This window comes from Suillus fuscotomentosus, assembly GCF_016647785.1.
Source record: "Suillus fuscotomentosus strain FC203 chromosome Unknown F5891scaffold_244, whole genome shotgun sequence".
In the NCBI taxonomy this organism is placed as follows: Eukaryota; Fungi; Basidiomycota; class Agaricomycetes; order Boletales; family Suillaceae; genus Suillus; species Suillus fuscotomentosus.
The window spans coordinates 1-26,977 of NW_024539756.1; the positions used below are offsets into that span (position 1 = coordinate 1).

A 26,977-nucleotide genomic window follows, 5' to 3' on the forward strand; every position below is an offset into this window, starting at 1 on the left:
CCTATTCTCAGCGTTTAGTGCAATCATGCCAGTCTCTACCCCACGTCTCTACCCCACGTCTCTACCCCACGTCTTCCACTCCCACCCATCCCGCCCACCACGCATATCATCCTCGATCCTCATCATTTTGCTTCATCGCACTATCATGTCTGTTAGCTCAGAAAACCGATGTATCAGACTTGATGGTGAGTCACTCCATATCATCTCCGTATCCGTTTTCTTATCCTCATGCTCTATCTACAGTCGTCAGCGGAAGTAATCTTCAAGTCCCCTCCTGGCGCATACCTGCAGGTGTTTACGTATCAATCAATGTCGACTCTCAGAGACGCTGGAAATCAGCAATCGGTGTCTCATCATCCGACAGATCTGTATTGTGGGGGGATACTGTGACTCTGTAAGTCCTTGTTGACTTCCAGGTACGATTCGAGAACTGACCTTCAGTTTAGATAATCAGATGCCTTACCTGAATTGTTTGTGGAAATCTGGGCGTCCTATGAGGCCGATCGAATGTTAGGCAGTGGAGAGGTCATCAGTAAACTTCATATGTCGTGGGATGAGCTACTCAATCATGGAGATGAACTTTTTGGTGAGTGATTTGCTCGTCATTCACGCACGTATACTAACATCTCTTAGATCTATCCTTCCCACCTGTGCGCGGCGTCCACCCATCCCTCACGCTGAAGGCTGCCGTTGTACAGGCTTGCGACGATCAGGATGGCACACTGTCTGATGTGAGTGACGCTGGCTTTAGCTGCTAGCTTTTCTGATGGAGGGCCATCTGCAGTCCCTCGTAGACTGCGAGATTACTCGACTCACAGATGCAGGCCACGCGCAATTTGCCGAATACACTGCAAGCGGGACGGTCTCTCACCTGAACGCTGCTGTAGAGCACTTTCAGTTTGTTTTGGACCAGTGTCCGGCCAGCCATCCTGACCATGCAGCAGCTCTCACCAATCTCGCGTCGGCCCGCCTTTTAGGCTACATCCGAAATCATCTGCCAGACATAGATACCACCATTTCCCTCTTCCGCGACGCCCTTGCATTGCGTCCGCAGCACCATCTCGATCGTCCCTTCTCTCTCTATATTCTCTCCCGAGCGCTGAATTGGCGCCACAGCAAGAAATGTACTGCTGCCGACATCCACGAAGCCGCCCAACTCTATCATGAGCTACTGCCTCTCTGTCCAGAGGGCACCTACCTTCGTAGCATCGCGTCAGGGACTGGTGCCGATTATGTGATCGGTGATCTCGTGAACGTCTCATTCGTAAGTCCCTACATCATATCATCATGTTTGCCTTCTCACCACTCATAGACATCATCTGATATCTTTGCAACTTCACCGCATCTACACCCATATCCACATTCACTTCTACATCTACGTGTACGTATACATCTCCGGCACCCCAGAGATCGTCCCGTCTCTTGAACAACCCCGTCAAGCACTACCCACTATACCAAAGGCGAGTCTTTCCAACCCCGCAGGTCCGTATCAAAGCACTATGCCTCAAGTTGGAACGAACTCGCAGGCGATAGCAGAATAATAATATGCAGCCTTTGGGGACGAGGGAGCGTGAACGGACGAGAGATTGGAGTGGGGAAGTAGTGGTGAGTATGAGTATATCCTATTATCGAACTAACGTTGATCTGATGTGTTGGGTTATTGGTTCAGCAAAGGCCTGGTCCTCCTCCACGGCTAGATGATCATGCATCTGCAGGTTCGACCACTTCATTTGTTAGTCAAATGTCATTCGCGCTTATCATTTGTGCAGATGAATCTGAATCGCCTTCCAACGATTCGTGCACAATAAGTCCATTGTCCCCGTCCCACTTGCACATCGTGTCGTCTAACAAACTGCTCATACTGTGGATGTTGTCGTGCAAGACGAAAATCGAGTTCCCTTTTCGTGTTCTTCAAACTTGTGCTATGAAGTTGGCTGTGTAGCTTTGAAGGTTCACACGTTGGAGGTGTTTCCTCAGCTTGCGCCGGGGCGGAAGCTCTATGGTGCGTTACTTTGATTCTACTCAAGGTGGCGATCAATTATGGAGACAAAAGTTGACCACCACTCGCTTCATATAGAGATGTTGATGTGTGCTAACGGGATTTTTCTTCAGAATGTCTTGGATCTTCTTTCGGGAAAGCTCTCGCAGACTACTCAATCTCTACACGTTTACCGTTCGTCAGCGCACACGTTTCAGCGAGAGCAATGGGACTCCGAGTCTTGTTATGTGGAAGGTGGGCCTAGCGAGCGTGCTGGGAGTTGTTACTAGTGCACAAGAACGCGGTAACGGTTCGGCTGTGGGTGAAGTCGTGTAGCAGGTCAACTGAATTCAAGATAATTTGATTGTATTCGAGGAATAATGACTGAAAACTTGAAGAAATTCAAAGTAATTCGAAGTAACTGCGACTGAGCTTGAGAAATCTGCTCGTACTTGATTTCACTGAAATTACGAGGGATTTTCAAGAAAATCAGAAATTACCTATCTTTCCGTTTGTGCGTTTGTAGGCCTGTAGACCAGCAAGACATATGGCATAGTCGAGGGCATTATGCATTACGGAGAACACTACTATACATACAGTCGAGGGGATTATGCATAATGTCAAGGACTACAGGTAACCATGCATAACGGCCTGTGTCTAATAAGCCATGATTATGCATAACACGGTCAAGTACAGGTGTTTGTACACATCAAGTGTTCCGTCTTCTAGCATGTCCTCTTTGCTTGAAGAACGATGGTATCTCCAGAGGAAGCTGACCAGAGAAAAATAAGCTCCAAAGACGCAAAGGACGAGGCAAGGGAACTCACGATTCGCCACTCCCATAGCACCCTCCTCTTTCTAACCACAATCCATCCCCCATCCACACGCCGAAAATCGCATCTCTTGCATCTCTGATTACGACTAGAGCTCCTTTCGTTGAGTCTGGCGTCGAAGGCAACTTGGGTTCACATCTCGAATCCAGCGTATTCGACGAGATACCGTGTTGGCCGAGCGAGTACAGTAGAGTCCATGTACATGGAAGACGAGTGAGCACAGGGGACGAATCTGGATGAGTATACAAATGAGTACTGCGTGCGTGACTGAACAAAAAATCACAGACGAGATTTGCAATGGTCTCGTTCAGCACTATCACTGTGCCCTCTCTTCAAGGGAATTTATTAGTGACAGGTTGTACAACTCGGATGAACCCTCTGGCACGTCGGGCAGGCTCAAGCGATTTTTGAGTGTTGTAAGGAATGAAGGGGTTCCACAATTAAGGAGGTATTGATAGAGGTTGTTGCGGAGGTCAGCGCTTTTGAGACGTGAAGCAAAGTCTGATAGAATGGGTGGTATCGGTCCCATTTTGGGAATCGAGTCAAATTTGCGTAGATGAGGGTCACGAAGGATGATAGACATAGGGAACGTGCTGAGGATGATGTTGCGAAGCTGGACGCAACGCGGAGGAATGGTATCACAGAGACTAAAGTAGTACTCGCTAAGGAACTCTGGGAACTCATGAAGAAGGACGGGGAGGAGTCAGAGGGAGCCGCAATAAAAATTACGAGATGCGAGTTGGAGATTAGCATCGAGCCAGAGACTTGAAGGAGAAAAGAAGGAGCTTGTGAAACGCAGACCAGCCCTGACGGGAAAAAGTCAAAAGAAGTTCCTCCAAAATTGAAGGGCAAATCTCACCTCGCGGGTTTCGGATAGTAGCAATTTTGGCATGAAGAGTCGATGTGAAACAAGGCAGAGCCAAGAGAATGCGAACCCAGGGAAGTAAGTGGGTTGCAGAGAGCTGAAAGTGTCACTGCGCAATTGCGAGCTACAATAAAAATAAAAATAAACCGGAAAATGATGGAGTTGAAGCAGTTAAGAAGCGTGCGGACTACACGGTAAACGTTGAACATGTATAATAGGTCGAGAACAGAGAGATACGTACTCAGCTTGACGATCTCTGCCTGGCGGTTGAAGATGTGAATGATCTCGAGTATGATGACTTGCGTTAAGCCGCTAGAATATCTGGAGGAAGTGCTCGAGTACAACAATAGACCTGGCAAGACTTACTTTTGAACTTGATACGTTCATTGAAAGATGTCCGTTGCCATTGACACCATTGACGGGTGGCTGATTGCTGTTCCTGGAACCAGCAACAGTTTTGCGCTCTTCCTGCATTCGTGCCCTGGCACATACATCCGGGCCGTTCTCATCTTCCATAATCTGATCACCGCCTCGTGCACGGCAAATTCCGAATTCTAGATCCTTCACAAGATCCTGTCACTCGACTCGCCTTGTTCACATCAATCTTGACGGGATCCCGTGCTTCCCTGCGGCGAAGCTTACCTCCACGACAAGCGTACTCCCGGACGAAGGTCTCCTTGATGACAAGATAAGGTTTGGGTAAGATTCGGAGCTGCGAGCAGAGGGTCTACTCGGCTGGAGTTAGCAAATGTAAAGACGGTCTATTGGCAAGATTGAGGTCGTTGACAAATGAATCGTGCGCAACGGCGCTAAGACCAGAAGCCAAGGGTGGCAAGTGGCGGGATCCAAAGACGAAAGGAGCAGCACAAGGATTAAGGCCGGCATCAGATGTTTTCGGTAGCATGGGAGACTGGGCATACGCAGCAGCAGTAGAATTAACCGGATATATATTGTCTTGGATGAATCGGACTTCCAGGCGTGAGGTCCCATAGAACTGTCGTTGAAGTGCGTCTTTGGCTTCCTGAGCATCGAAGACATTCACGTATTCGACTAGAGCGGTTGTGGTTCCATTGCCGAGCATAGCAGAATCCACTGAGCTTCACCTCCTTGATGGGACCGAAAGGATAGAACAGAGGATGCAAGTCACTGGCCTGAGCAAAGAGAAGAATCGGCAAGTTCGATACCAGCAACTTCGAGGAAGGCGTATTGGGGTGAACTGATGGTTAGGAGGTGCGGGTTGGTGATCGAACTCCATTTCCGGAAGTGACTCGAAGGGTTTGAGGATGCCAGCATCATCGTCCTGTCTGCGTCATCTAGGAAGCCGGATAAATGAGGTAGAGTACTTGCAACTGGTTTTAGCTCGCACCTTGAGAACGTTGTACGACGGCCCAAGATACATCAAGGGTGTGTCCTCTGTGACGTGTCAGTAAGTTGAGCTTTGAATCGCGAAGCAAATGCTCTAATACTTTATTTGCGTTCGCGAGAGCGCATTCATTGCACGTTTGGCTTCCTCATGAGATGACATTACCACGAACCCGCGACGGCGAGATGCGTTATCGACAGTGGCGAGAATCACAGCGTGCATGACAGTACCGAAACGCGAAAACAAGGCGGAAAATTCGGGCCTAGTGACTCGTGAGCATGAAAGGTGTGACGACTAAGAGTAGGCACACTTGGTGAGATCAAAGGGCAGACCGAGCACGTAGAGGTTTCTAGTACTATGTCAGTCCCGCGGATGCACCATGCGTGTAAAAGTCCAGTAGATAGGATTATTTTTACTGCCTGTTGAAGGCGTGTCACATCATCGGGGTTCCATGCGAGTAAGTAGTTGTGCAGAAATCGGATGTTCTGTAGATATCTCGCACCTTAGAACACAGTATTTTACTTCATGCCAACAGGGAGTAAGATGGCGGAAACCAGATTTACCTTGGGGATATCCTGGACCTTCCCTTACTCACATGTTACAGGACCGAAGATCCGGATGGCTAGATCAGGATCTTCGAAAGTGACGATGAACCAAAGGTATGGTATCGACATGATTCTCCCGAGTGCGGCACGGACTTCTACACAGCACAGTAGGGCAATGGGTTGAAGAGAACCTCCAATAGACCTTTATCGACTCCTGCTCGATGAACATGAGATGAAAAATGAGAGGTTTGAAGCAAAGTAACTACGCGCCGGTTCATGCTAAAAGGCTTAAAGTCAAGTGTGGGCGTGACAACTTACAAGCCTGTTACGGTGGTGCAGCATCAAATAAGTATATTCTTGACATCGTCAAATGCAGTGAGTGAATCTTCTCCAGTAATACATTTGGAGATCGGATGATAAGCTTGAGATAAATTGATAATATGATGGAGCATGTTGAGCTCGAGCCTCAGGCTCCAAGGCCTCAAGGACCGCTCGTGGGATGGCAAGTTGTACTTACGTCATATCATTTCAATATAGTTGCACCCTCGATCATGACGGCCGCAAGTCCGAGTCCCAGTAGTGATCTCATACCTGCCTACCGTCAAAGATCAGCAATCAGCTCCCAGGGCTCACCTTTCCTTGTAGCAACGTATCCAAACCTTTGACCATTCGATGTTCTTAAAAGAAGACCGAAACAATCGATCCTGGACCAGCCGTTTACTAGCAGCACTCTTTCGTCCATTCATGCCAGAGGAGGTTCTTCCTGAACTACCCCACCTACTGTTCCACAGTGGCCCTAGGCCGGGTGGTAGTGTGCCAGTCACGAATTGGTATTCGTGGATGGTGGATGATAGGCCCGATAATCGCTACTCAATGTGTTCACTGAGTCGTATCGATTATTGTAAATGCACTGATGGCGCAGAACATGAATTCCTTCTATTCTATTTCAGACATTTTATCTCTTCAGCCGAGGCTGTCGTGTGCGCCGACCGTACTGTGGAACGAGGCAATGGCTCCAGGCAATCATCGGACATTATATCCCCCTCATCGAAAGAAACTGCTGCATCTGACCACGCACTTCTTCTTGGTTCACCTGAAGATGCAGTCAGACACCTCCGTGATAAACCTGGGCATTACAGGAAGCTCTGTACGCTCACGTTTTCTCCATCTTCCGCACCCTCAGCACTCCACGTGGCCGCTGTTCTATGCCTCGTTCATCAACAAGCCCCTGCCTACAACTTGTACGAGCAACAATGTTACTGGTATGCGGATTCCGTGTGGATGAGCTTGAAGAAGCTCTTCTCTCAGAATCAAGAATCATGCAAAGATCACAATGCACGTACCCATTACTGTGGAGTTGCAATGTCAAGACCGTCATCTGCAACTGTCGAGGCTGTCTGTGCGGCTTATCCGCCAGAGTGGCAGAAGACGATGGATAAACTCACGCAGGTGAAGCAGTGCCGCGAAGCGGAACTAGCACAGGTAGGCTATTCTTATCAAATGCGGTTTTCATTCGTTGATGGTAATGGTTTTTGCAGAGTCGACAAGAAGGGTTCACGGAAGCAGAGGTGGGCTATTCTTAGAAAATATGTGTCCTTTCTTGACGATACTCTACCTTTCGACAGCAGGCTGCAGATGAGCGGGTTCGCCGAGCAGATGAGCGGGTTTGCCGAGTACAGGTGAGCTAATTCTCAGCAAATTTGTTTTTCAGTTGTTGATTATGGTCCTTGTCCAGGCCGAAAATGAACAACTTCGTGCAAGACTTGCAGCCTTGGAGGGCAGAACAACTGCTATTTGATTCAGATTTCCTGCAGTAGTTTGACACGGCTGGATTCTGTCATGAATTATATAGATGTGCAGTTGCTGCCATCGTAATAAGAGTGGGATTCGATTTTCACATTAGCTTGTATTAGATTGATTCAGAAACAATGATTGATTGACAGAATATCTGCGCAGTAACGAAGAACAGGTTCTAGGTTGGGTAAGGCAGTCAGCGCGTTTCTTGCTGACCTGGTGCAAAGTCGTCGGATCCTTGATATGATATCGATGTATCAACATGCGTATTACACGTTCTCTGGATGCAGCTAGTATTTAATCAATTCAACAATGCCTCCTGGACATACACCCGCCCCTCATAGTCCCTTAGGGTAACTTTCTCCTCCAGTCCGATCGCCTCATTCTCGTACTTGCCCAAGACGAATGTGTACCCCGCTATCATCATGTCGACCTCGCTCTTCTTCGCTTCTTTTGACTTCTCTGGCAGAGAGCCGTCTTCCTCGATAAGCAGCGACTCTGTATCCTTGATGGAGTTCTTCATCTCCCCCATGGACACCAAGAGAGCTAAGCTTTGACATGCACTACGGGCCACATGTCTCCGGACCACGCGAGATGGGTCATTTGCCATGATGGCCAATACGTAGCGCATGATGGCGGGCGTGTACCACTTGGCCATCGAAGGCAGCGAGACGAACTTGAATATAATTGGCTTCACTGGGAGACAATCAGATGAAGTAGAATATACGACCATTATAGCATACCGGGTAAGAGGGAAGAAGACCCAGAGATCGTTCGGGATGAGGTTCGCGGTAGTAAGAATCAAGTAGAACTGAGGTCAAATTAAAGTCTTTAACGAGGGATACACTCTGGTGCAGAAAGCTACTCACTTCCAATACGGCAGTGGTGGCTACATTCTTCGGTGACGGGATGAGTCCGTCCATGCTCCGATACCTGCTGACCTCGTCAATTGCCTGCTTCATCAAGTTAGCATCCTCGGTAGTGTGCTCCGACCGAACTTCTTCGCGAAGGAGCTCGCCACGTTCCGGAGGAGTAATCGAGACAGTTGCACAAGCAACAGCTGAAATCACAGTGCATATGTAGAACGCATCCGAGTACTAAAGAACGTTGAAATCAGTAACTATTTGTGACGATATCATACTAACCGGATTCGCTGTGCTGTCGTTGTAACGAAGCTGGTCGACAAGGAACTGACGAACTACTGAAGGTGTCTTGCCATTCTCAAAGCGCACTTGAGATATTGCGTGAACAAGACTCTGAATATTCATGAGTTGTGAGATAGAGGTAGCACCCTGAAAACATACCTTTCGAACAAAGTATTCTGCCAGGTCAGAGAAGTCATTAGGCTTTGGGACGTAAGTATGAGCGAATAAATCTTGGTTGGGGTCTTCCGGTTCATAACAGTAGCGAAGGAACAATTTGAATTGAAATAGTCCCAAGAAATCAAGTTTCCGAATAGCACACTGATGTTTTCACGTCAGAAACTTGAAAAGTTAACAAATCTAAAAACACTGACGTGCACTAGAGCCATCGCAGCCTCACACCGTATGCGATAATAGTAATTGGAGACGGGCACTGTCTTGGTGAATGTACTCGAAACGATGGCGGTGGATTGCTTTGCGAGAGCATTGACAACCTATGAAAGTTCAAGTCAGGAAGATGAATTGTCGACAAATAACTCACTTCTAGTTGCGCAACGACATCGCGATCTCGCTGCAACTGCGACACCCACATAAAGTCGGGCTGTTCAAAAGCGATAGCGGCGATCCATTCAAAATCGGCGTCCATGCGAATCCACTCGTACGTTGCACCCGACATCACCTGCTCATCTTCCTCTGTCCAGTCAGCCACCTTCCAGTTTTCTTGCTCCTTTTCCTTTTCCCAGATCTCAAGTCTAAAACCCATGTCGATTAGACCCATGGCTTCAGCAGCTTCTGCATCGCCTTCTGCTGCAGCCTGAGCAGCCGCTTGTCGTGCCAAGTATCTCTTGGTATTTCGTCGGATACGTTTGTACTTCGTGTTGAAAGGGACTTCAAAGCGTTTGAAGGACGAACGAATGTCTAAAACGTGCTCATATGGAGTGCCATCCGCTTCATGGATCCGAACAGTCATTTGGCCCTTTAGAGACTGGTGAGGGGGCTTGATCAGGATGCTACTGCTCGTAAACGCACCTCAAAAAATGGTACAGGCCTATGCAACAGTTTCGACACCTCGTTGTGCTCGACGCCTTGTATGCTGGCGAATCTTGTCGCATCGTGATCTCGACTGCCATCTTCTTCCTATTGAAAGAAGCAGAGAACCTGAACACTGGACAACCACTACCGTAGATCCACTGCTCAGCGAATGACCGAATGTCAATTCCGCTGACCTTCCTGCATGTACGCAAGAACGAGTGTGTCGATAGAGCATTATTTTGCAACTCTCCGCTCATTGCTGACAAGAAAATCTTGGGCAGGACACGAGGAAGACCGAGCGAGGTACCAGACTTGCAAAGACGTCGATCCAAAATGTGCAGCACGAGGGGCGCCTTCAAGTTGACAAAAGGTAGCGTCATGGAGTCTGGGGGATCATTATGCTGTGGTTGGCAGATGGGCGGCATCGATCCGTTGTCCCACTCGACGACTCGTTGCATGTCCCGCTTGAGCCTGTATCAATACTCATTATTTCCCAGGAGCTTGCGGCAACAGGCCGGTGATATACAGCGCAAGACCATTTACGAGCCAAGTATCTGACCATGTCTTTTGTTGGATGTTGATTCCCATCCACTGACAGGCCAGGGCGTAACTAAGTGCTTGTCGGGTTTCAAGCACCTGCTCAATCGAGTCCTCGCCATGAAGAAGGTCCACAGTGATTATCGATAGCGTCGAGCTGTCGAAACGCTGAACAGGCATCTCGTCCACCGCTACCACTTTGTATGACCCAAACGGGTAGGAACCGAACTCTGTACTGTAGAACTTCATCGCCGAGCGCAGGGATGTAATCGACGAATGGAGCATAGCTTCGTGACCAGGCAAGCAAAATGCATGCATCAGAGGCTGTGAAAGGTGAAGGTGCTGGCAGAGCCATACACACACGGCGCGGAAGTTGCCGTAAGGTTACATAATTTCAAACTTTGAGTCAGAACGGTGTCTTCCACTTTCAGATCCATTCCCGATCCTCACATCCAATTTCTGTAATCGGACATCCCAGACCTCGAGACACTTCCCTACATATATTGATGGCTTGACTGCGCCCACCCAATTATCGCTCTCAAACGGACCAGCCACAAGTTTGCCCGTCTCCAAGTTCCATATCCGCACTGGTGAATTCCATGACCTGCTCGCTAGCAGCGTGTTGTCCTCAGAGATATAGATATCAATGCAGCTGATCCTCTGTGAGTGGCCTTGAAGTTTTTTCACAATCCTCATCTCAACCTCACAGACTTTCAGCTCCGCACTATTCCAATATCCGCCACCAGTAACCATCCCTTGATACCGCTAGTGCCAGTAACGTTGTTTCATTAGGACTCTGTGGCATGACTGACGGTACAAGGTTTGCTCTCTTCATCATCGCCATTCATAGTCCTTAGTGTTATTTTCTGTCTTAGACTCCGTGAAACCTGGGAAGATGCACTTAATAGCTCTGAAGTCACTTTCCGCCAGCTCCTTACTTCTCATTCTTCGTCAGAATGGAAACATATTTCTTTAGCAAGCGACTCACCTTTGCCAGGCAAAGGGAAGGCACGCGTTTCTCCCACTCCTGAGCTCACCGACATCGTCGTGCACCGCGAAGCTACCAAGTCGGGTGAGAATGTATACAGAGTCGTCCTCGACGTCTCAATTATCGACCAATCTGCTTCTCTCAATGCATGGAAGGCCGTCATCACCACTCCGGAACTCAGGCAGGAGTGGGACCCCGCAGTTGAGAGCGCGCATTTGGTGGAAATGTTTGATCGCCATACACGAATATCAAAGACCAATTTTACGCTTGGCTGGCCTGCCAAGTGCGTAATTTTGATGTTCATTTTGAATTGTATTGATCGTATGCTAGTCCACGAGATGCTGTAACGATTTCACGCCTCCACCAGGATACATCCATGATAATAGATATTCTACCTCTTTACCATGCTCAACTGACGAGCCAGCGTACTTGAGGCCATCGCCCTCCTACGTCAGATCACAAGTTGCATGTAAGTCGTTTCATTTTCTTGATCTCGCTTCGCTGATAACTTTCAGTGTTCGCTTGGTGCATCCAGTATGTTCAACCATCCTCAGCCCCTCAGCCACACTCCCCGGCCAATCAAATCAAACGGCGCATGTCGACATATATGGCTCAGCCACGTATTCGCATAACATGTTTCTGGCAACACGACCTTCGCGCGATCTGGAATTTTGGCTCTGCTTCCAGCATGTGTCAACAGCTGTGCACGATGATGTTGGGTCTGTATAAGACCGTCCTAGCGCGTGGCACTCGTATAGCCCTGCGCCGTCACCGACTATCTGCCGGTGGAGGAGGGCTGTGGTTGACGCTCACGCACGACACTTTGTTCGCTGCAGATGAGAGACTTCTGGCTATCGTACGCCTTGGGCCGATGGGATCTGGGAAAGATAAGGGCGTGGTGATGGTCAATGGGACACGTGTAACTGTCGATGTCGAAGAACTTCCTGAGCAAGAGATTAAGGCACTTGCGAAGCGCAAACGCATCAAGCCCATCCGCATTCTGCTTGACCAGCCCCCAGTCGTAGGTGTCATTCGACGGCGGCGAGCAGAGTGGGACGCAGACAGCGATGTTCTGAACAGCTCAAATTCTACCCCCAGAAATGTATCACCTGAACTCCCTGAACCTGCGAAGCTCACACCAGCTTCAACATGGTTGACATCTCCGAAAATCACGAGTCCGCGGACCAAGTGTTGTCCTTCAACAATTGAGTAGGGTCTGGGGCGTTCAATGATTCTCATCTACAAATGTAAATCGATGTATCATACAAATTCATACGAACAGAAACTCTGATCATCACGATTGTGCCATCTTCCAGAAAATCTTTCTTGGAAACTCCAAATATAATTGAGTACTATGAACATTCCTAATATTATTTGTAACCACGAAGTCACAGCTACGTATACGAGACGCCAAGCTACATGGTTCTTTCTCGAACAAACAATAAACATCAATCGCGTCGAGGCTTCTTCCCTTGATTTTTTGGCGGGGGCGATGTTTCATCTCCCGGTCTGGGCCTCTTCTGCTTCAGGAGATTGGAGAGCGGACAAAGTTCTATGCCACCAGCACGCCCTTGCGCATCATTAAGATATGCTGCCGCTTTTGTGTGCATATCGTTCAGAAGAGCATCATCAAGCGCTAGCGAGGGAAATGTTGCCTCCGCCGTGTCATAGTCATCTATGAGAGCGTCTGCGAAATCAGGAATAATAGGGCCGCAAACATTAAAGCACGTCTTTGTAAGGAAATTTTCAAGCTCCTTTCGTCTAGTGTAGAGGAAGAAGTGATGGCGTGATGTCTGGCCGACCATACCAGGGAAGGCCACTTGGTATGCTTTCCACTGAGCATCAGAGGAATGGTCGACGTTCGTCGCATCCATGTCTGTGTTATAAAAGAAAACCCAGGTAAAAGCCCACCACACGGATTCGATGTCGTGCAGGAAATTCATGCGAAATGAAGGTGGGTCCAGATGGCGTGCCTGACGTGGGAAGAAAAGGTAACTCTGGCTCTCTACTTCCAACGCCATGAAATGTATTGTTCCCTGTCAACGAGTTAACAGTGAAAGAGATCATCTTCAAAAAATCTTACCGTTCGAACATCATTAGAAGTGTTTGAATCAGTCTCTTTCGCGTACTCGAAGTCACCCAACTTCCCCACACCCCCGACCCAAATTGCGTTCCCGACGCTGAAATCGCGATGGACCCAGCCTGCTTTGTGCATATAACGCAAGGCTAAGGTTGAATGAGCGACTGAGGAAAGGAGAGTGATGATATTAATATTTTGCTCACCCAAAAGTGCGCCAGACAAGCAATTCAGATTGTCAGCCAAAGAGGTGACATCCTTGAGAGCTACTCCTACATCATGGAAGATAGTGCGAGTATGGACTCTGCGTGGGATGCCAATGTCTTTTTGCACAATGATGCCCAATTGTGTGGGAAGAAAGGTAGACAGCTGACCAGAGTGGGGTACGTCGCCTGTGCTAGGTAAATGTGGTGTCGTAGAGACGATGGGATTGAGGTCGATGGACACCCAGGTATGATTATGCTCTTCTACGAACATCGGGTCCAGCGTCTTGTCTAGGGCATCGTTGATTGTTACATCCTGCCAGAGCCGGACTCCAACGAAGTGCTTCTTGGCGTCCGCCAACTCCTCCGCTTGCAGCTTCTTCACACAGGAAGCCAAGATGTTGTCTAGGATTTCGCCCTCTGATTGACGTCCAGCTTCTCTCCACGAATCTTTGAGGGCAACTTTCTTTCCCTTGGCGTCTTTGGCTTCGTACATGCGAGTTCCACGCCCAACCATAGAGTCTGCGCCATAGGTTGCAAGTTCACGTGTCGTGGTGAACACTTCCTCCCCAATAGTGAACTTGTATTGGAAACCCTCCTCATCACGGATCCGCTCGACAGTGAGGTCCCATCCGAGGTTTTTCGAATACGAAGATGCAGATCCAAGAGCGTAAAAGAGCGAGATAACACCATCGATGTTCTAGATGTACTATGCCTGTTAGCACCCTGACACACAGCGTGATATGGTTGCGTACCTCGAAGAAGTTGATAGGTTCCGTAACTGCAAGGAATGCCCGATTGCTGAGCCACAGTCTCAATTGCGTGTCCTCCATTGTGATACCAAACGCAAAACGATGACGAAGATCCTCGCGCATGATACTGTGAAGGCTCCAGATTATCTTCTGTTCGTCCTAGAGCAGGTTTTGTGAGCGGATGCCAACAAGATCTGTAACAACTCACATCTTGGAAAGACTCTCTATCCTGTGCCTTCTTGAACTCAAATGGAACAGCAATATCGAACCAATGTATCTTGGGCTGGGTTTTTTAGCTGCTAAGTACAAGGTATCCATCAGGCCTGGAAGTATTGTTGCGCTGCGACAGGGGTGACACGTTTGGGTTCGCTAGGAACGAGACTCCACTCTTTGGGACTTCCGCCAAAATTTCAGCGATGATGCGACCGAGGGGCTTAAACGCATTCTCTTCGGACACTTTTGATGTGGCAGGTGGGATAAAGTCCGTCCATCGCAAGCCACTCTTGTCGTCGGTGAGAATCTTGCACTTTGTCAAGTTGTTGCGTATCTGCTGCAGATCCTGCTGAGAGGGCATGGCATCAACGCATTTCACCAGGCAATCGAATGGAACCCGCAGATACCTTCCCAAATCAGTGAGAACAGCGGTGCGGCCCAGTTTCAGATCCCCCGTGCGATAATCAGCGCCTGAGGTATGACAAATGAATGGAACTGTATCTGGCGGTAACATTGGGGAATTATGTGATGGTGGTGTATGAGGAGTCACGGAGAGCATCATTCGATGAGACAAGCAAAGGCAATGTCACGGTGGCTTGGGCAAGATGAAACCGTAATTGTTCCACAAGAACAGGATTAGTCTGTTACTGCAGCGTTATATTTAGAACTTAAATCCTTGCCATTTAACGGACTCGCAAGTGTGGCTATGTACCTCGCAGGGACCAAGAGGAAGCCGTACTCTGGTAGATCGTTGTGTTACTAGTAGTGATAGCAGAGTAATATAATTAGAACTGAACGTTAACGGTCACGTGTTGCGAGTTCGCTGAAGGCAGCGTCTCTGAGAAAAATTGGTCATGGCAAGGGGCGACCGTTCTACCCCTTGCCATGATGAAGCTGCCCATGGGACGGTGTTTCTTTCAGGGTTAGAATTCGTAGCTATACATTTTCATCGAGCTTATTGCTGGCAGAGTCACTAAAACTCTCGAGTTAATTTCTTGGTGCCTTCCAGACTCAATCGTAATGGGCACGAGAGGCCAGCGCAGCATGATGCAAGAGTAAGTCAACGAACCACTTCCGACATCGTCCCGGTTCCTCACAAGAACTAGGGTAATTTAATGTACCTCGCTCTCATAACAGAACGTATACCCATAATCCCAAAGTTCCTCTATAACCATGTCGACCCAAGCCCACCTCTGTTTGTTTTTGGGGAAGTATTTGATGTCCCTCGACTCAGTCAATCCATAGGGATCCACTTGCTTCAATGGCACGAAGTCCAGGATCCATAAAGTCAGGTTCTCGATCATTTTGGTTGTTGGACTGTCTGGGAAACCGTTCAACAGCACATCGAGATTCCTGAACCACGACAAAGTCCCTCCCTGAACCTGCTCAAGCACGGTGAGACAACTTGGAACATCCCTCTTCGGTGATTAAACGCGTGGCCATGATAGATGTCTCATGGATGCGAATCGCAGCTTGGGTCGGGCCGACATCTAGCATACATCACAATCATGCATCCTTTTGGTCTCTTGCATCACTTGAGTTTTCAGAAACTCCCTCGAAAGCCTCGAATTATCATTAATGAATAGTCCTTCTCCTCAGCACCAGGTCTCCCTTCCTCCGGACAATCACGTATTATGCTTCAATTTCCTTTACTACATAAGCGCTCATCATACATGCGAATGGGAATAGACTATTCTCCTGCATGGAGATTTGTAGGCCAATGTATGCGATGGACTACAAGCATGGAAAAGATCGCCGATGCGCCATGAATGAACCAACACCTCCTGTGAGTGAAAGTTTCGGGCATAGGTTGCTCTACAGATCTAACTTTAGATAGTATATATTGATCCACATACGGCATGGCGACTTCAGCCAGCAATGCGAGTTTCCTGTGGATCAGTGCTTCGTCCTGTTGTCTGCCTTCGTGCACAGGGTGTTGGGGTGCAAGAAGAGCTTCGCACACGAAAAGGAATTGATGCTATACATGTTATCATGACGAGCGACGAAAGGGACCCGGAATGGTGGTCAGATGTTGGGGCGTTGGGGCGGACGCGGGTAGATTATGCAGCGGAACGGACAGAGGATATCTATGGGAAATGGTGAGCGGATTAGATGTCGTGTTTTCATTCTAACTCAAGTTGTGGCTGTTACCAGGCATCCGGTGTTCATCGATGCTATCATTGAGTCGAATAGAGTTGGCTTTGTTGGCATTCGTGGTTCCACGATGTCCACACTAGCTAGTCGCAGAGTACAGTCATGGCATGATGGAACGACTCGGCTCATTAGATGGGGGTGGCCGGGCGCGGACGACCTGATGTTGATCGTAAATGCTAGAATCAAGACTTTTGCGCTTCACAGATCATTCGCTACATTGTTCTTGTATTTTTAATATATATGATGCGCATGATGGTCGTTCTCCGGCTCCAATTCACTGCAGGTAAAGGCAAGCTTAATCTTCTTGGTGCACAGTACTGGAAAAGTTCCCTTCCTGATGGGGGTCAACAATCAAGATGCAAAGACTTGAGCTTGAAAGTTTGTTGGAGAGGTGTGCTACTCGCTTGATGTCTCGGTCGGGCTTGAAACTGTGAAGACAAATGTTGGACGCATGTAACCAGTGCAGTCGGTTATGACTGGTTGGGAGCAGACGGTGATGGCGAACTGCCTCGTGTCTTGGGCATTTATGGAAATGAAGATGGTTAGCGTGGTGAAGCAACATAAAAACGTACAATACACGCACTTCTGTAACTTAGAGAAAGACACCCACAATCCCTTGGCCGTGCTCAACACCATCAACGTCCAGTAGAATGTCTGGCGGCAGACCCAGGAAACATTGCGCGCACAATGCGACGAAGCCATTCCTGTGCCATGTCGCTGACGAGTGTGGTAGGGTCGAAGTCAGGGTGAGATATGACTTCCTGTAGTGGTGGTGCAGCAGGGGAAGACGAACACTTCCTCTTTCCCGATCTCCTGTTAACGGCACTGGTTCCAGAGTGTGACATTATTACCGATTCTGAGTATTCCAGTGAATGGATCTCAGTAGAAACTGGTAATGCAGACACAGAAATATTATCGTCCTTGTAGATGGGTATATCATCCCCTGGGAGGCGGGAAGGAGGTATTTCGATCGGATTCACGGACATGTTTTCCCCATGCTGATAATGTTAAGATGAACTATTGAAGATTAGAAAATAAGTACCTGAATGTGTATTTACGCATAACTGCCATGAAGTGCGACGGCCCAGCTGGCCCGGCAATATTGAGGCTGGTAAGACCCGAGTCCGCAAAAGTCATCAATGAACCTGTCGAAAACACAATCAACAGTTGACAACGCTTGCACATGATCAGGATCACACTCACCTGGAAGGCCGCTCGCTCGCTAGGTGCCTTGAGGAGTCAAGAACATGCCTCTAATCTTCTTCCAGTTCCTCCTGCTCTATCAGTTTGGTGCATCGGGCCCACCCCTGTAAGCATGACCCCGTCAGCCTAGGGCATTGGGCCTTTGCACGAAAGATGCATCCGCACCCAATCATATGGATAGGCTTCAGTCTCCAGGGTGTTAGGGATGAGGTGTACAGTGAAGGGACACATCTCATGGTTCATACTTTTGAACGCATTTTGTTTGCTTATGCTCCTCAGGTTCCCTGGTTCGAGACTCCAATAGTTTTTGACATTCGTGCAAAGCCTTGGAGTGTAGCAAGTTTGACTGGCACGAAAGGTGACGTCTGCAGCTTGCGGCACACCTGCACCCGCTTAATTTGGAATTGTAGATTTGCAAATGGTCAACATTACTTGCAGAGTTCTGTCACGGCCGGCTGTATCTACTCTGCCTCAAATATATCGTGAACTACATCAGGGAAAACCTCCCACGGGAATTTTGAAAATGTGACAACAATTCTCGAGAATTATGGCAAACTTTCATCAAATTTTTGTAAAAGCTTGTAAATAGTTGATAAATAGTCACATCCATAACGCAGTCAGTGAATGCACTGAAAAAGATATCTACAGGGCTCTAGTTGAACCTGCCATGAGATATGTAACTAATTACTAGTATATCAAAAATGTAGAGTTCACGCAATGCAGAACGGGGATATATTTAAACAGGTGGGAGGGAGAATTCGGAGGTGTCTGCTGCTGGCTACATAGAGCTCGCTCGAAGGGCCTTAGCCTCAGCGACAACAAGTAAATTGAGAAATTGAAAATCGAACCACCAACGATTTAATTACTAATCACAGGGCTCCCACGGTTGATTTCAATGAACTCATTCAAATATTCATGTTTCACTCTGCAACTTACACGAGCCGCGGCAACCACTTGCACACCCTGTCACGTCGTTTTCTTTATGTTTTCATTCTCCCTTACGGTTACTGTTGGGGACTCTAGGTGAGAGGCATCACCACCACAGAGCTAAGTCTCGCTCCGAGCGGGCGTCTGAATTCTGTTGTCGCATTCATCTGTGCGTGGTCATTCAAACCAGGTGTCTATGTAGGATTCCTTTTTTTCTCTTCTTTTTGGCGGTCCAACCGGCCTTCCTGATCTCTCCCAGCTACAGGCTCAATTTGGAGCATACACATAGCTCAAAACTGCATTCTGAGGGTGAGTCATGTAGTTGAATCCTGGTTTCACAGCGACCCGCTCATGCTCACTGTCAGAATCGCAAATTCCCTACTCGAGCCGCAGCTCAGGCCAGAGCCGGGCCACTGCATTCTGAGGCGCGCAGGTGAGTCATGTGGTTGATTCCTGGTTCCTCCCTACCCGCCTCCCCGTGGTCCACGGCTCTAGTGTGACGACTGAGCAGGATGAACATCCCATGGTCTTGGGCCTCACTGCTAGCCCTATGTTCGGTGGCAATCCTACTGCAGCCTTCCGGTATGGTGCTCGGATTGGAGACTACGAATATTATTGACATGCTTCCAGGAAGTTGGAAGCCAACCTCGACTGCGTTATTCATAGTCCTCGAGCCAATCGGGATGAGCTCTTGACTCATGTCCACTGTCCGATCTTCCGACACGTGTGCTACGATACACCGCAATACTCTGATCATAACTATACTTCTAAAAATTTATCAGCAGTCGATGCCATTATTGCTACTATGAACATCGGATCCCGAATTCCATGGTCTCAGCTGTGGTTACTGTGGTGCATCTTTTTCTAACTGTTCAAGCACTATCTCACTGTGTTCTACCAGATTTTTTCTTCCCTACTTGATCTGAAGTTGGTTGACTTTGCATCCGCTGAGTTGAAAGCAGCATTTGCGCGAATCGATTTCGATGGGATGAGTAGGGCATTCCTGATAGCACAGGGACTTTGCGTTACACGTTTTGTCTCATTTCCTCATTTTCATATCTTGTGATTTGCTATATTCTAGTATTTAATCACATTATAATCATTTTGTTGTATTCGTGTGGATTTTCATAAATTTTCACCCATCCGTAGAGGGACTTGGAATATTTTAATGTATTTTCAGAAAGTCAGAAAATTTCAGAAAATTTTACAAAATCTTCGCGGGAGGTTTTCCCTGATGTAGGAAAAGACTATGACGAGCGCGTACTACCGTCTATAGTTAACGAAGTCCTCAAGTGTGGTCGCACAGTTCAATGCGAGTCGACTTATTACACAATGTGAGATGGTGCGCAGTATTTTCACCTGCTACCCTGTTGTAAAATGACGATGGGTTATGTGTCAGGTGTCCCGGTTAATTCGCGAGAACCTGACGAATTGTGCATTGCGCTTTAATGCAGTGCTAGACGATGTGTCTATCACCCATTTGGCATTTTCACCTGAGTTTACGCATGCTGTCGAGGCCAAGCAGGCAAGTAATCTGGTACATATCCCATTCACCGAGGTAATTTTGCCCTACAGGTCGCTCAACAAACAGCTTTGAGGGCTGCCTTCTTGGCTGATCAGGCCATCCAAGAAAAGCAGGTAATATATCCTTGTAGTAATTATCGGTTTTTCTTAGTTCTGATGTGTCTTCTACAGTCTATTATAGTGCAAGCTCAAGGTGAGGCAAAGAGTGCTGAGCTGATTGGTGAAGCCATGCGCACGAATAAAGGATTTCTGGAGCTTCGTCGGCTTGAGGCTGCAAGGGATGTCGCCAACATGCTAGCCTCCTCAGGGAATAAAGTGATGTTAGATGCTCAGAGCCTCTTGTTGAATGGTGCGTTGTCTCCTACTTTGTAACGATTGCTACTAACAGATTCTTTGTTACGCAGTGACAGGAGAGGACACAAAAGAGTTACTGAAAGTAAAGAAGTGATCCTATTACCTTGTCTGCATCTCGTCATCATTGTACTGTCACTGCTGATGAAAATGCACATGTCGACTGGTAACAGTATAACTGCAAGTCGTTGCCTTGCAAGTTACCGCTCACCATCTACAGACACGCATCAGAACGACATGAAGAGGACAAAACAAAATGGGTCTTCTAATCACCGTAAAAATGAAGTCGCTAAGAGCGCACAAAACCACGAGCAAAATCAGACAGCCGAGTCTGACACTGAAGAGAGCTTTCAGTTGCCACGAAAGAAAGTCAGATGGGAGGGTAATTCCGAATCAGTGGCAGCGGTAGCAAATATGGAGAACGGTATTTCGGAGGACGATGCGAACACATCAAAGGTGAAGTTTCTCAAAGAGTGTTGTGTCCCGTGGATCTGACCATCTAGTCAGATCTGCTTGATGATGTCTTGCCAATCGTAAGTCGTTCAATGAGTGCGTGTTTCCGATGCATATTAGCGTGTTTCCTCCAGAGGGCGCGTTGCAGGCCCATACTATGATTCTGTCAGGTGTATAGTCTATGTGCTCGAAGATACGCAAAAGGATGTTTACTTCGATCTTACGAGCATGCGTTGAGTGGAATCCTTCTCATCATTTTGCCCATCTGAACCTGTACCAGTTCTAGAACAATGCAATGCTGACATAGTGTTGACCAGCTCCAAAGCCGACGACCCGTTTATATTGGTCCTTCAGAAATTTGATATGCTCTCTATTGCCACTGCATATATGCGCAGGTACTCAACCCAATGACTCAGCTGAGGCTTCTGGAGGTGTCGCTCCCTCTTCTCTCTGAGTTGATAACCGAAGATACTGGTCAATTGTCATCCGACAGCAGTTCAGGCGCTGAGCCAAGAAACGCATATGAATTCATGCAGAAACGCAAACAGCCGGCAGGCGACCCAACTATGGAAAGATGGAACACGGCAATTAGGTTGGCCAACTATGCATCGGTGGAATCTTCTCTTTGTGTGCATCTAGATACGTGGATACGGTATTCCATCTTCTCCACCTCTCCACACATTCACACGTGCACAGGACCAAGCTGTCAAAGCCACCGAGGCGCATGCACTGGAAGCTGAATTGTGTGGACTAACTGTTCGATGTTCGTGGGGCTATACTTAAATCACCAGTGTGATCAACAGCATGGTCATGTAACATACAGACAATGCCGCCATTGGTGCACTCAAAGTATTTCGGCAATGCAACACCAATGAGTTGGTTATAAGATGTTCATTTGACACTGCCTGGTAGGCATGTGCTCACTGTGTTCAGCCACTTAGCAACGAGTAGGAGCATGGTTATCACACCCCTGATTATACTGAGAAGGCTGAGTGCCTCAACCAGAAGAGTAGTTGTTGGCGTTGAAGAATCCTCTTATTGTGTTGGCTACTAGCTCCGAGTCCAGGTCGAAGTTCAATGCTATAGTCAGGTTGCAAGGGCACGAATGTGAATTCCTTGTGAAGGTCTACTAGTAGGGAAAGCAAAAATTATGGAAAATGAAGCTGAAAAAAGGGTTAGCAAATTAATCCCACAGGAATGACTATTACATAATTACAAGACCCGCGGCCCGCTGCGATTGAGGTCTTTGTGATTCAAACCACTTATTAAGCTACAACTAAAGTTATCATCAGCATTGCCCTCGTCGCAACTACGGTGGCAACTTGATCTGCTACATCGCACAATCACCTGGAATGGCTGCGATAACCTATCCATTAGCTGTTCGTTCTTTGGCAGATATGTTCCCAGACCTTCTACACATCTCCGCCTTAGCTTCTCATAGACTCCATGAAGCCAAGGATATCGGAGATCCCTTTGATATAAATGCGGCCTACGATGCGGAGAAGACTGTGCAGGAACTGGAGCCTCTCAGCCGTAAGTCAAGGTAGTTTCAGCTTGAGTTGTTTCAATCTGCAATCAATGGTTTGTGTATCAATTCAATTCAGGTATAATTCCGGCAGTATCTCACATGCATATCGAAGCTGCGAAAAACAGAGCTCATGTATTGCGCGCCATTCGTAAGTCCTCATTTCGGCGCCAGACCCAAAGTTCACTAATCTCGATGTAGATGCAACAGCAACAGTTGGAGCTGTTGATGTCCTGGCGAGATTAGATGAGATACAAAGAACACAAAATACGACTCAGGCGATCATAAACGAAAATCGTGCGATGTTACAAGAGACCCGAGCTATGGTCATGAACGTCAGACTTGCAAGCCAAAATGCTAAGGTGCCACAGGAACGAAATCATTACAAACCTCTTCAAAAAACTGTGAGTCAGGTCCGTTGTTATATCTGTCACCATATCCTAAAGTGTCCCCTCGTTATTGTCATAGAGGAGTGGTCATGGTCGTGAACTAGCGTTGCAAGTATCAAGGCCGGAAAACATCAATCACCTTCCCCCGCTAGCTACCATTCAGCCCGCTGCATTAGGGACTGTCCCTCCCTTTTTTGACCGCAATACAGATGCGTATACATTAGGAACAATCAACTCTCTCATTATCTTCTACAATGATGATTTCGACATAGAGAAGGAGGATAATTTGGAGATTAGGAAAATAAAGTTTCGTCGCTGGCTGTGTTCTTGATTATCGCTACAGTCACCCAGTTTCTGATTCATTTGGTGTCTTCCAAGGCATGTTCCATTTATTGTTAGAAAATAAAAACTTGCCTGGGATCTTAGCGCTCAGCAGGTATAAGTAGTGCAGCTTGCTTGATTTTAAAATGTAGTCCGGCCAACTCTCAATCGCGACGATCAAAGGCTAGCTAATACTTGCTCTTTGTTCTCAATTTCACAGATCGTTTCACGATCGATCATGATCATACGCGTGACACCATTTATATGTCCATGTCAATCACGGCGTTCGATTTGCTCCTTAAATCCCATTTGCAAATGCCTTTCTGGATTCTGAATTCTGATGCGACTTGAAATGAGCGAATGTACATGTAGTTGATGTTCAGATCGGTGGAGCCACGTGCGCACTGCACAGGGATACATAACATACTTAATGGAAGAAAGAAACTTTGCACACCAACTTTTTATGCCCTATGGCTCTGATTACGGCCCTTGGCGTTATCGTCTCTTTCCAGAGCACGAGCTATGTGCTCAGATCCTGAAACGCTGCATAACTAATATCTCAAGCGACGGCTCAAGGAGCCTTGGCGCTTCTCTACAGCCTCATGTTAGTTCAATCAACGAGGACAGGTATCTAATCATGGATTTACGCCTCTCAAATGGTGTCTGGAGCTTGAACTGTGTCTTCGATGGTGCGTGTTATGAGGCACTACATATACTTCATCTTTCCCCGCGTATTTTATTAATCAATTAAACCTCTCCTATACAGGACACGGAGGACATGACACAGCTGACTACCTTGTCTCGGAATAGTCCTTCCTTTTAATGGCTGGATTGTTGCACACAGTGACCAACTTGGAGGGCGTTTCAGATGTTCTCACCAAAGGGATTTTTGCCGTGGATGAAGCAATAAGACAGGACTTCCTCGAAATATTCCCTGAACAAGTCGACGAAATCGCCACGATGTCAGATGTAACAGTCAAAGCGCGAGTCAACGACCAGTCTTCCGGGGACTAAATCATCAGAAAATCCTACGTTGCTTGAGGGGATCTACAATCTTATTGACGCTCGTCGACCCTACAAAGAAACATCTTTGGGTGCTAAATCTCGATGATGGCTTAGTGGGTAAGCTGAGGTGAAGGTTCAAGCGGAAATCACTGACATCGATCTTGAAGCAGTGCTCGGAAGTAGACGAGACGCGAGTTCACAATCAGAATGCATCTTCGACGATAGAGTGCTCGGTAATCTTGCTGTCACGAGAGGTAAGCCTATCTAATGTGTTAGACCAGATGATCTCACTGTGATGCAGCGTCAAGCTGTTGGTGACCACAGCTTCAAACTGCCTCGCATCTACGCTGAGAAAATATTCTTAAACGTAGAACCGGGATTTCGTGTCCCTGCTGCGACTGAGTCTTTCATTTCACGAAATCTGAGCCCGCCATGCGTCTCGAATCTTGCAAGCGTTTGTCATGTCGACCTTCATGAGCAGTCAAGCTGCAACTGCTTTATCTTGATGTGTTCCGACGGGCTGGTTGACGTTTACATGGATGACCCAGATCACGTTGAATCCTTCGCATCTCTCGTCCGGAAGTGGGTGGAAATAGTGGGTGACGTCGTGAAAGATGACATTGAAGGGGCAATGCTGCGCTTGTTAAGACACGCTCTGGGCGCAGAAGACATCGACAGAGTCTCATGCATGCTCAACGTAGATATGCCTGTCCTTTATATGGATGATACGACTGTCATCTTACAAGTGCTGTAGTATCCGATACTAAGGCGTGTGGATGTAGGGGGTAACGGATGTGGATTGTGCCGAGTGCTAGAAATGCTGCATTTGTAAATTATAGATAAAAGTCAGGAAAACGTCGAGCCCTGCATCATCGCAAGTCCAAGATCTTCAGCGGGCTGTCTTTCATTTGCACGTGCCCCTTGTCTGCGTCCTAAACAACCGATCAATAGCTGTGGACGAATCACTCCAGAAGCTACGCACTGTGTAGATCGGCACCTCTGAGTGCGGGCTTCCTTGGCATTGCAGTCCAAATTTTTTTGCAAGCCTGGGGAGTCGGTAAGGCAGAAAATTCCGAAGCTAACTGTGAAAAGAATCAAGACATGAGTGGTATGAGCAATGCGGTACCCACTTGGGAGTGAACTTTGGGGCGCAAACAACGGCAAAGGACTCTGGAAGCATGCGCTAAAATCCAGAATGCGTATGTAGAACATAAAGCTTTCATAAAGGGCCAGTCAGCAAGAGGTTCTGTGCTAAAATTAAGGACCCACAAGATTGTGAAGGATGGGTGTGAATCCAACGAAGATTGTTAGACGCAGATACAGAGGACGACCGGAGGAAACATGCTCATCCCAAGGTAATCAAGTTCTTCCGTGAATTGCAGGACGAGCTCTTCCTCGTCCATAGTGCAAGTATCGCTTGTCAAGTGCTGCCTTGGAATGAAGAGCGCCATGACAGTAAATTTATTTTCTTTGTCTTTCCAAGCAACAGTCGAAAAGTTTCACGATTTCGCGCCATATTCAGCGATGAGATAGACAGGAACCGCGGAAGACATTCTCGTGGCAAGTTCGATCTTCAGGTCGGGTACTTGAACAGGATCGCTGGCTTTACAAGTAATCCGTGCAGAGTCTTGGTCAGCAGTCCGGTACCGGTCACCATCGATACGACGTACGGGAGTGGATGGAGGTGGAGGAACGGCCTGACGAACTCGCGAAAGGGAAGAATACGGGGTTGCAGAATCAAAGTAAACATCAGAAGTCGACCGCGTCGTATTCTGAGAGTATGGGTATGACGTCGGCTGACTCGGCAAGACAACCACAGAAAGATCAGGAAGTTGATGAGTAGACAATTGAGAAGATTCCGGTTCGAAAAGTAGGGAAGATCGTACAAGATGGTGGGCTTGAGAGTGGGGTAATTAAACATTGATTGCAGAGAAGGTGCGTAACCTTGCTTGAGCTGGTGTTGCGACATGAATTCTGGGTATTGAATATGTCCATCCGGTGGAATAGGCGATGTTGTGGTTACTGGTGCAGGATAAGACGGGCTGAAGTGACAATGAGATACGCCCAATAATGACGAGGAGATACTCACGGCTTCAACCTTGTTGGAGTTGTAGCGCGGTTCCTATATGGCCAAGTCTATATATGTATAAATTCAAGATTCGAGGACGCTGACCTTGTTGGGCTCTCGATAGGCATAAGAAAGGGAGCAACAGCCATTGCTTGAGACCTTTCGAAGGATCCCAAAGGTTGGAAAGAGTACGGTCTGAGAGCTCTGCAATTGTTGAAGGTCTCCGACTAGATGGGCTCGGTCGTGGAGAGGGTCAGGGCACATTTGTATAAGGCGAACTCATGATGGAAGAGCATCTAACCACCACCGCTCGTAACGTCCCGATATTTCGTGCTTACTGTATCTGGAAGAAATGCCTCCGTGTGGCTGTTCTGGTTCGTTGATTGGCCCGAGATTGGGCTTCTGGAACTTGGATGGACACGTCAGTGATGAACAAACAGTTCTGGTGAACTTCTTGCCATCACAACAAATTCTAATATCCAAATTTACAATCCAGGCACAAGGGAACGCGTCGCATCTTTGACAGGTCAAGCTTGATGACTTAGCGATTGTACGTAGTTTCTGGTGGCGGCGGAGGAGAGCACGCTTGTCTAGGTATTCTCGTGTTGACGATCTCCGAGAGGATGATGAACCTTGGAAGTACTATGGTCACTCGTTGGAATCATCAGGGAGAAATCGTGAGCTATGAAGCTCTGAGTAGCTAGGGGAAGCACGGTAGCAACACCCCGGTACTGT

The 26,977-nt window shown here is 47.7% G+C and overlaps 13 protein-coding genes across 13 annotated transcripts; 7 read left to right on the top strand and 6 right to left on the bottom strand.

The window, feature by feature from the left end:
* Positions 1-496: 496 nt before the first annotated feature.
* Positions 497-1,312, top strand: F5891DRAFT_1156219 (uncharacterized protein; the record flags this gene model as incomplete). The annotated part of the gene is made up of 2 exons (XM_041365214.1): positions 497-586; positions 634-1,312. Exon 2 carries the CDS (start codon positions 767-769, stop codon positions 1,310-1,312), a length of 546 nt encoding a protein of 181 aa, XP_041216694.1. The 5' UTR covers positions 497-586; positions 634-766.
* A 1,653-nt stretch (positions 1,313-2,965) lies between these two features.
* F5891DRAFT_280566 (uncharacterized protein) lies at positions 2,966-3,475 on the bottom strand. Its single transcript, XM_041371192.1, has 2 exons — positions 3,099-3,475; positions 2,966-3,043 (listed from the first exon to the last, which is right to left on the bottom strand). The coding sequence occupies exon 1, from the start codon at positions 3,392-3,394 to the stop codon at positions 3,128-3,130; it is 267 nt and encodes an 88-aa protein (XP_041216695.1). The 5' UTR covers positions 3,395-3,475; the 3' UTR covers positions 2,966-3,043; positions 3,099-3,127.
* Positions 3,088-5,713, bottom strand: F5891DRAFT_1224807 (uncharacterized protein; the record flags this gene model as incomplete). Its single annotated transcript, XM_041369486.1, has 12 exons — positions 3,088-3,617; positions 3,671-3,800; positions 3,824-3,863; positions 3,918-3,936; positions 4,043-4,249; positions 4,319-4,352; positions 4,408-4,726; positions 4,861-4,989; positions 5,043-5,089; positions 5,143-5,301; positions 5,542-5,560; positions 5,635-5,713. The coding sequence occupies 12 exons, from the start codon at positions 5,711-5,713 to the stop codon at positions 3,558-3,560; spliced, it is 1,242 nt and encodes a 413-aa protein (XP_041216696.1). The 3' UTR covers positions 3,088-3,557.
* Positions 5,714-6,119: 406 nt separating this feature from the next.
* F5891DRAFT_1081391 (uncharacterized protein) lies at positions 6,120-7,535 on the top strand. Its single transcript, XM_041363429.1, has 4 exons — positions 6,120-7,066; positions 7,123-7,152; positions 7,210-7,263; positions 7,320-7,535. Exons 1-4 carry the CDS (start codon positions 6,257-6,259, stop codon positions 7,380-7,382), a joined length of 957 nt encoding a protein of 318 aa, XP_041216697.1. The 5' UTR covers positions 6,120-6,256; the 3' UTR covers positions 7,383-7,535.
* A 144-nt stretch (positions 7,536-7,679) lies between these two features.
* F5891DRAFT_1200569 (uncharacterized protein) lies at positions 7,680-10,338 on the bottom strand (the record flags this gene model as incomplete). Its single annotated transcript, XM_041368831.1, has 9 exons — positions 7,680-8,189; positions 8,248-8,475; positions 8,524-8,634; positions 8,683-8,841; positions 8,895-9,014; positions 9,062-9,496; positions 9,550-9,657; positions 9,747-10,023; positions 10,079-10,338. 9 exons carry the CDS (start codon positions 10,336-10,338, stop codon positions 7,680-7,682), a joined length of 2,208 nt encoding a protein of 735 aa, XP_041216698.1.
* Positions 10,339-10,523: 185 nt separating this feature from the next.
* F5891DRAFT_1177877 (uncharacterized protein) lies at positions 10,524-12,467 on the top strand. Its single transcript, XM_041365794.1, has 5 exons — positions 10,524-10,751; positions 10,799-10,909; positions 10,965-11,364; positions 11,408-11,546; positions 11,593-12,467. Exons 2-5 carry the CDS (start codon positions 10,893-10,895, stop codon positions 12,288-12,290), a joined length of 1,254 nt encoding a protein of 417 aa, XP_041216699.1. The 5' UTR covers positions 10,524-10,751; positions 10,799-10,892; the 3' UTR covers positions 12,291-12,467.
* Positions 12,400-15,154, bottom strand: F5891DRAFT_1081400 (uncharacterized protein). Its single transcript, XM_041363430.1, has 6 exons — positions 14,417-15,154; positions 14,318-14,392; positions 14,113-14,268; positions 13,361-14,057; positions 13,161-13,303; positions 12,400-13,113 (listed from the first exon to the last, which is right to left on the bottom strand). Exons 1-6 carry the CDS (start codon positions 14,882-14,884, stop codon positions 12,526-12,528), a joined length of 2,127 nt encoding a protein of 708 aa, XP_041216700.1. The 5' UTR covers positions 14,885-15,154; the 3' UTR covers positions 12,400-12,525.
* A 766-nt stretch (positions 15,155-15,920) lies between these two features.
* F5891DRAFT_1081403 (uncharacterized protein) lies at positions 15,921-16,633 on the top strand (the record flags this gene model as incomplete). Its single annotated transcript, XM_041363431.1, has 4 exons — positions 15,921-16,086; positions 16,160-16,207; positions 16,264-16,421; positions 16,477-16,633. Coding segments are annotated over 3 exons (363 nt in total), but the record flags the coding sequence as incomplete, so codon positions are not given.
* Positions 16,634-16,837: 204 nt separating this feature from the next.
* On the bottom strand, positions 16,838-17,462 carry F5891DRAFT_1224819 (uncharacterized protein; the record flags this gene model as incomplete). The annotated part of the gene is made up of 1 exon (XM_041369487.1): positions 16,838-17,462. One exon carries the CDS (start codon positions 17,460-17,462, stop codon positions 17,112-17,114), a length of 351 nt encoding a protein of 116 aa, XP_041216702.1. The 3' UTR covers positions 16,838-17,111.
* A 397-nt stretch (positions 17,463-17,859) lies between these two features.
* Positions 17,860-20,646, top strand: F5891DRAFT_1081408 (uncharacterized protein). Its single transcript, XM_041363432.1, has 8 exons — positions 17,860-17,916; positions 17,959-18,037; positions 18,090-18,161; positions 19,847-19,911; positions 20,006-20,131; positions 20,182-20,244; positions 20,302-20,479; positions 20,535-20,646. The coding sequence occupies exons 1-8, from the start codon at positions 17,914-17,916 to the stop codon at positions 20,576-20,578; spliced, it is 630 nt and encodes a 209-aa protein (XP_041216703.1). The 5' UTR covers positions 17,860-17,913; the 3' UTR covers positions 20,579-20,646.
* Positions 20,647-20,781: 135 nt separating this feature from the next.
* On the top strand, positions 20,782-21,288 carry F5891DRAFT_1224823 (uncharacterized protein; the record flags this gene model as incomplete). Its single annotated transcript, XM_041369488.1, has 3 exons — positions 20,782-20,966; positions 21,069-21,166; positions 21,215-21,288. Coding segments are annotated over 3 exons (357 nt in total), but the record flags the coding sequence as incomplete, so codon positions are not given.
* A 2,703-nt stretch (positions 21,289-23,991) lies between these two features.
* F5891DRAFT_1200575 (uncharacterized protein) lies at positions 23,992-24,928 on the top strand (the record flags this gene model as incomplete). Its single annotated transcript, XM_041368832.1, has 4 exons — positions 23,992-24,138; positions 24,192-24,291; positions 24,345-24,428; positions 24,456-24,928. 4 exons carry the CDS (start codon positions 23,992-23,994, stop codon positions 24,926-24,928), a joined length of 804 nt encoding a protein of 267 aa, XP_041216705.1.
* A 745-nt stretch (positions 24,929-25,673) lies between these two features.
* Positions 25,674-26,391, bottom strand: F5891DRAFT_1200576 (uncharacterized protein; the record flags this gene model as incomplete). Its single annotated transcript, XM_041368833.1, has 4 exons — positions 25,674-26,071; positions 26,119-26,216; positions 26,264-26,296; positions 26,348-26,391. The coding sequence occupies 4 exons, from the start codon at positions 26,389-26,391 to the stop codon at positions 25,674-25,676; spliced, it is 573 nt and encodes a 190-aa protein (XP_041216706.1).
* Positions 26,392-26,977: the final 586 nt, after the last annotated feature.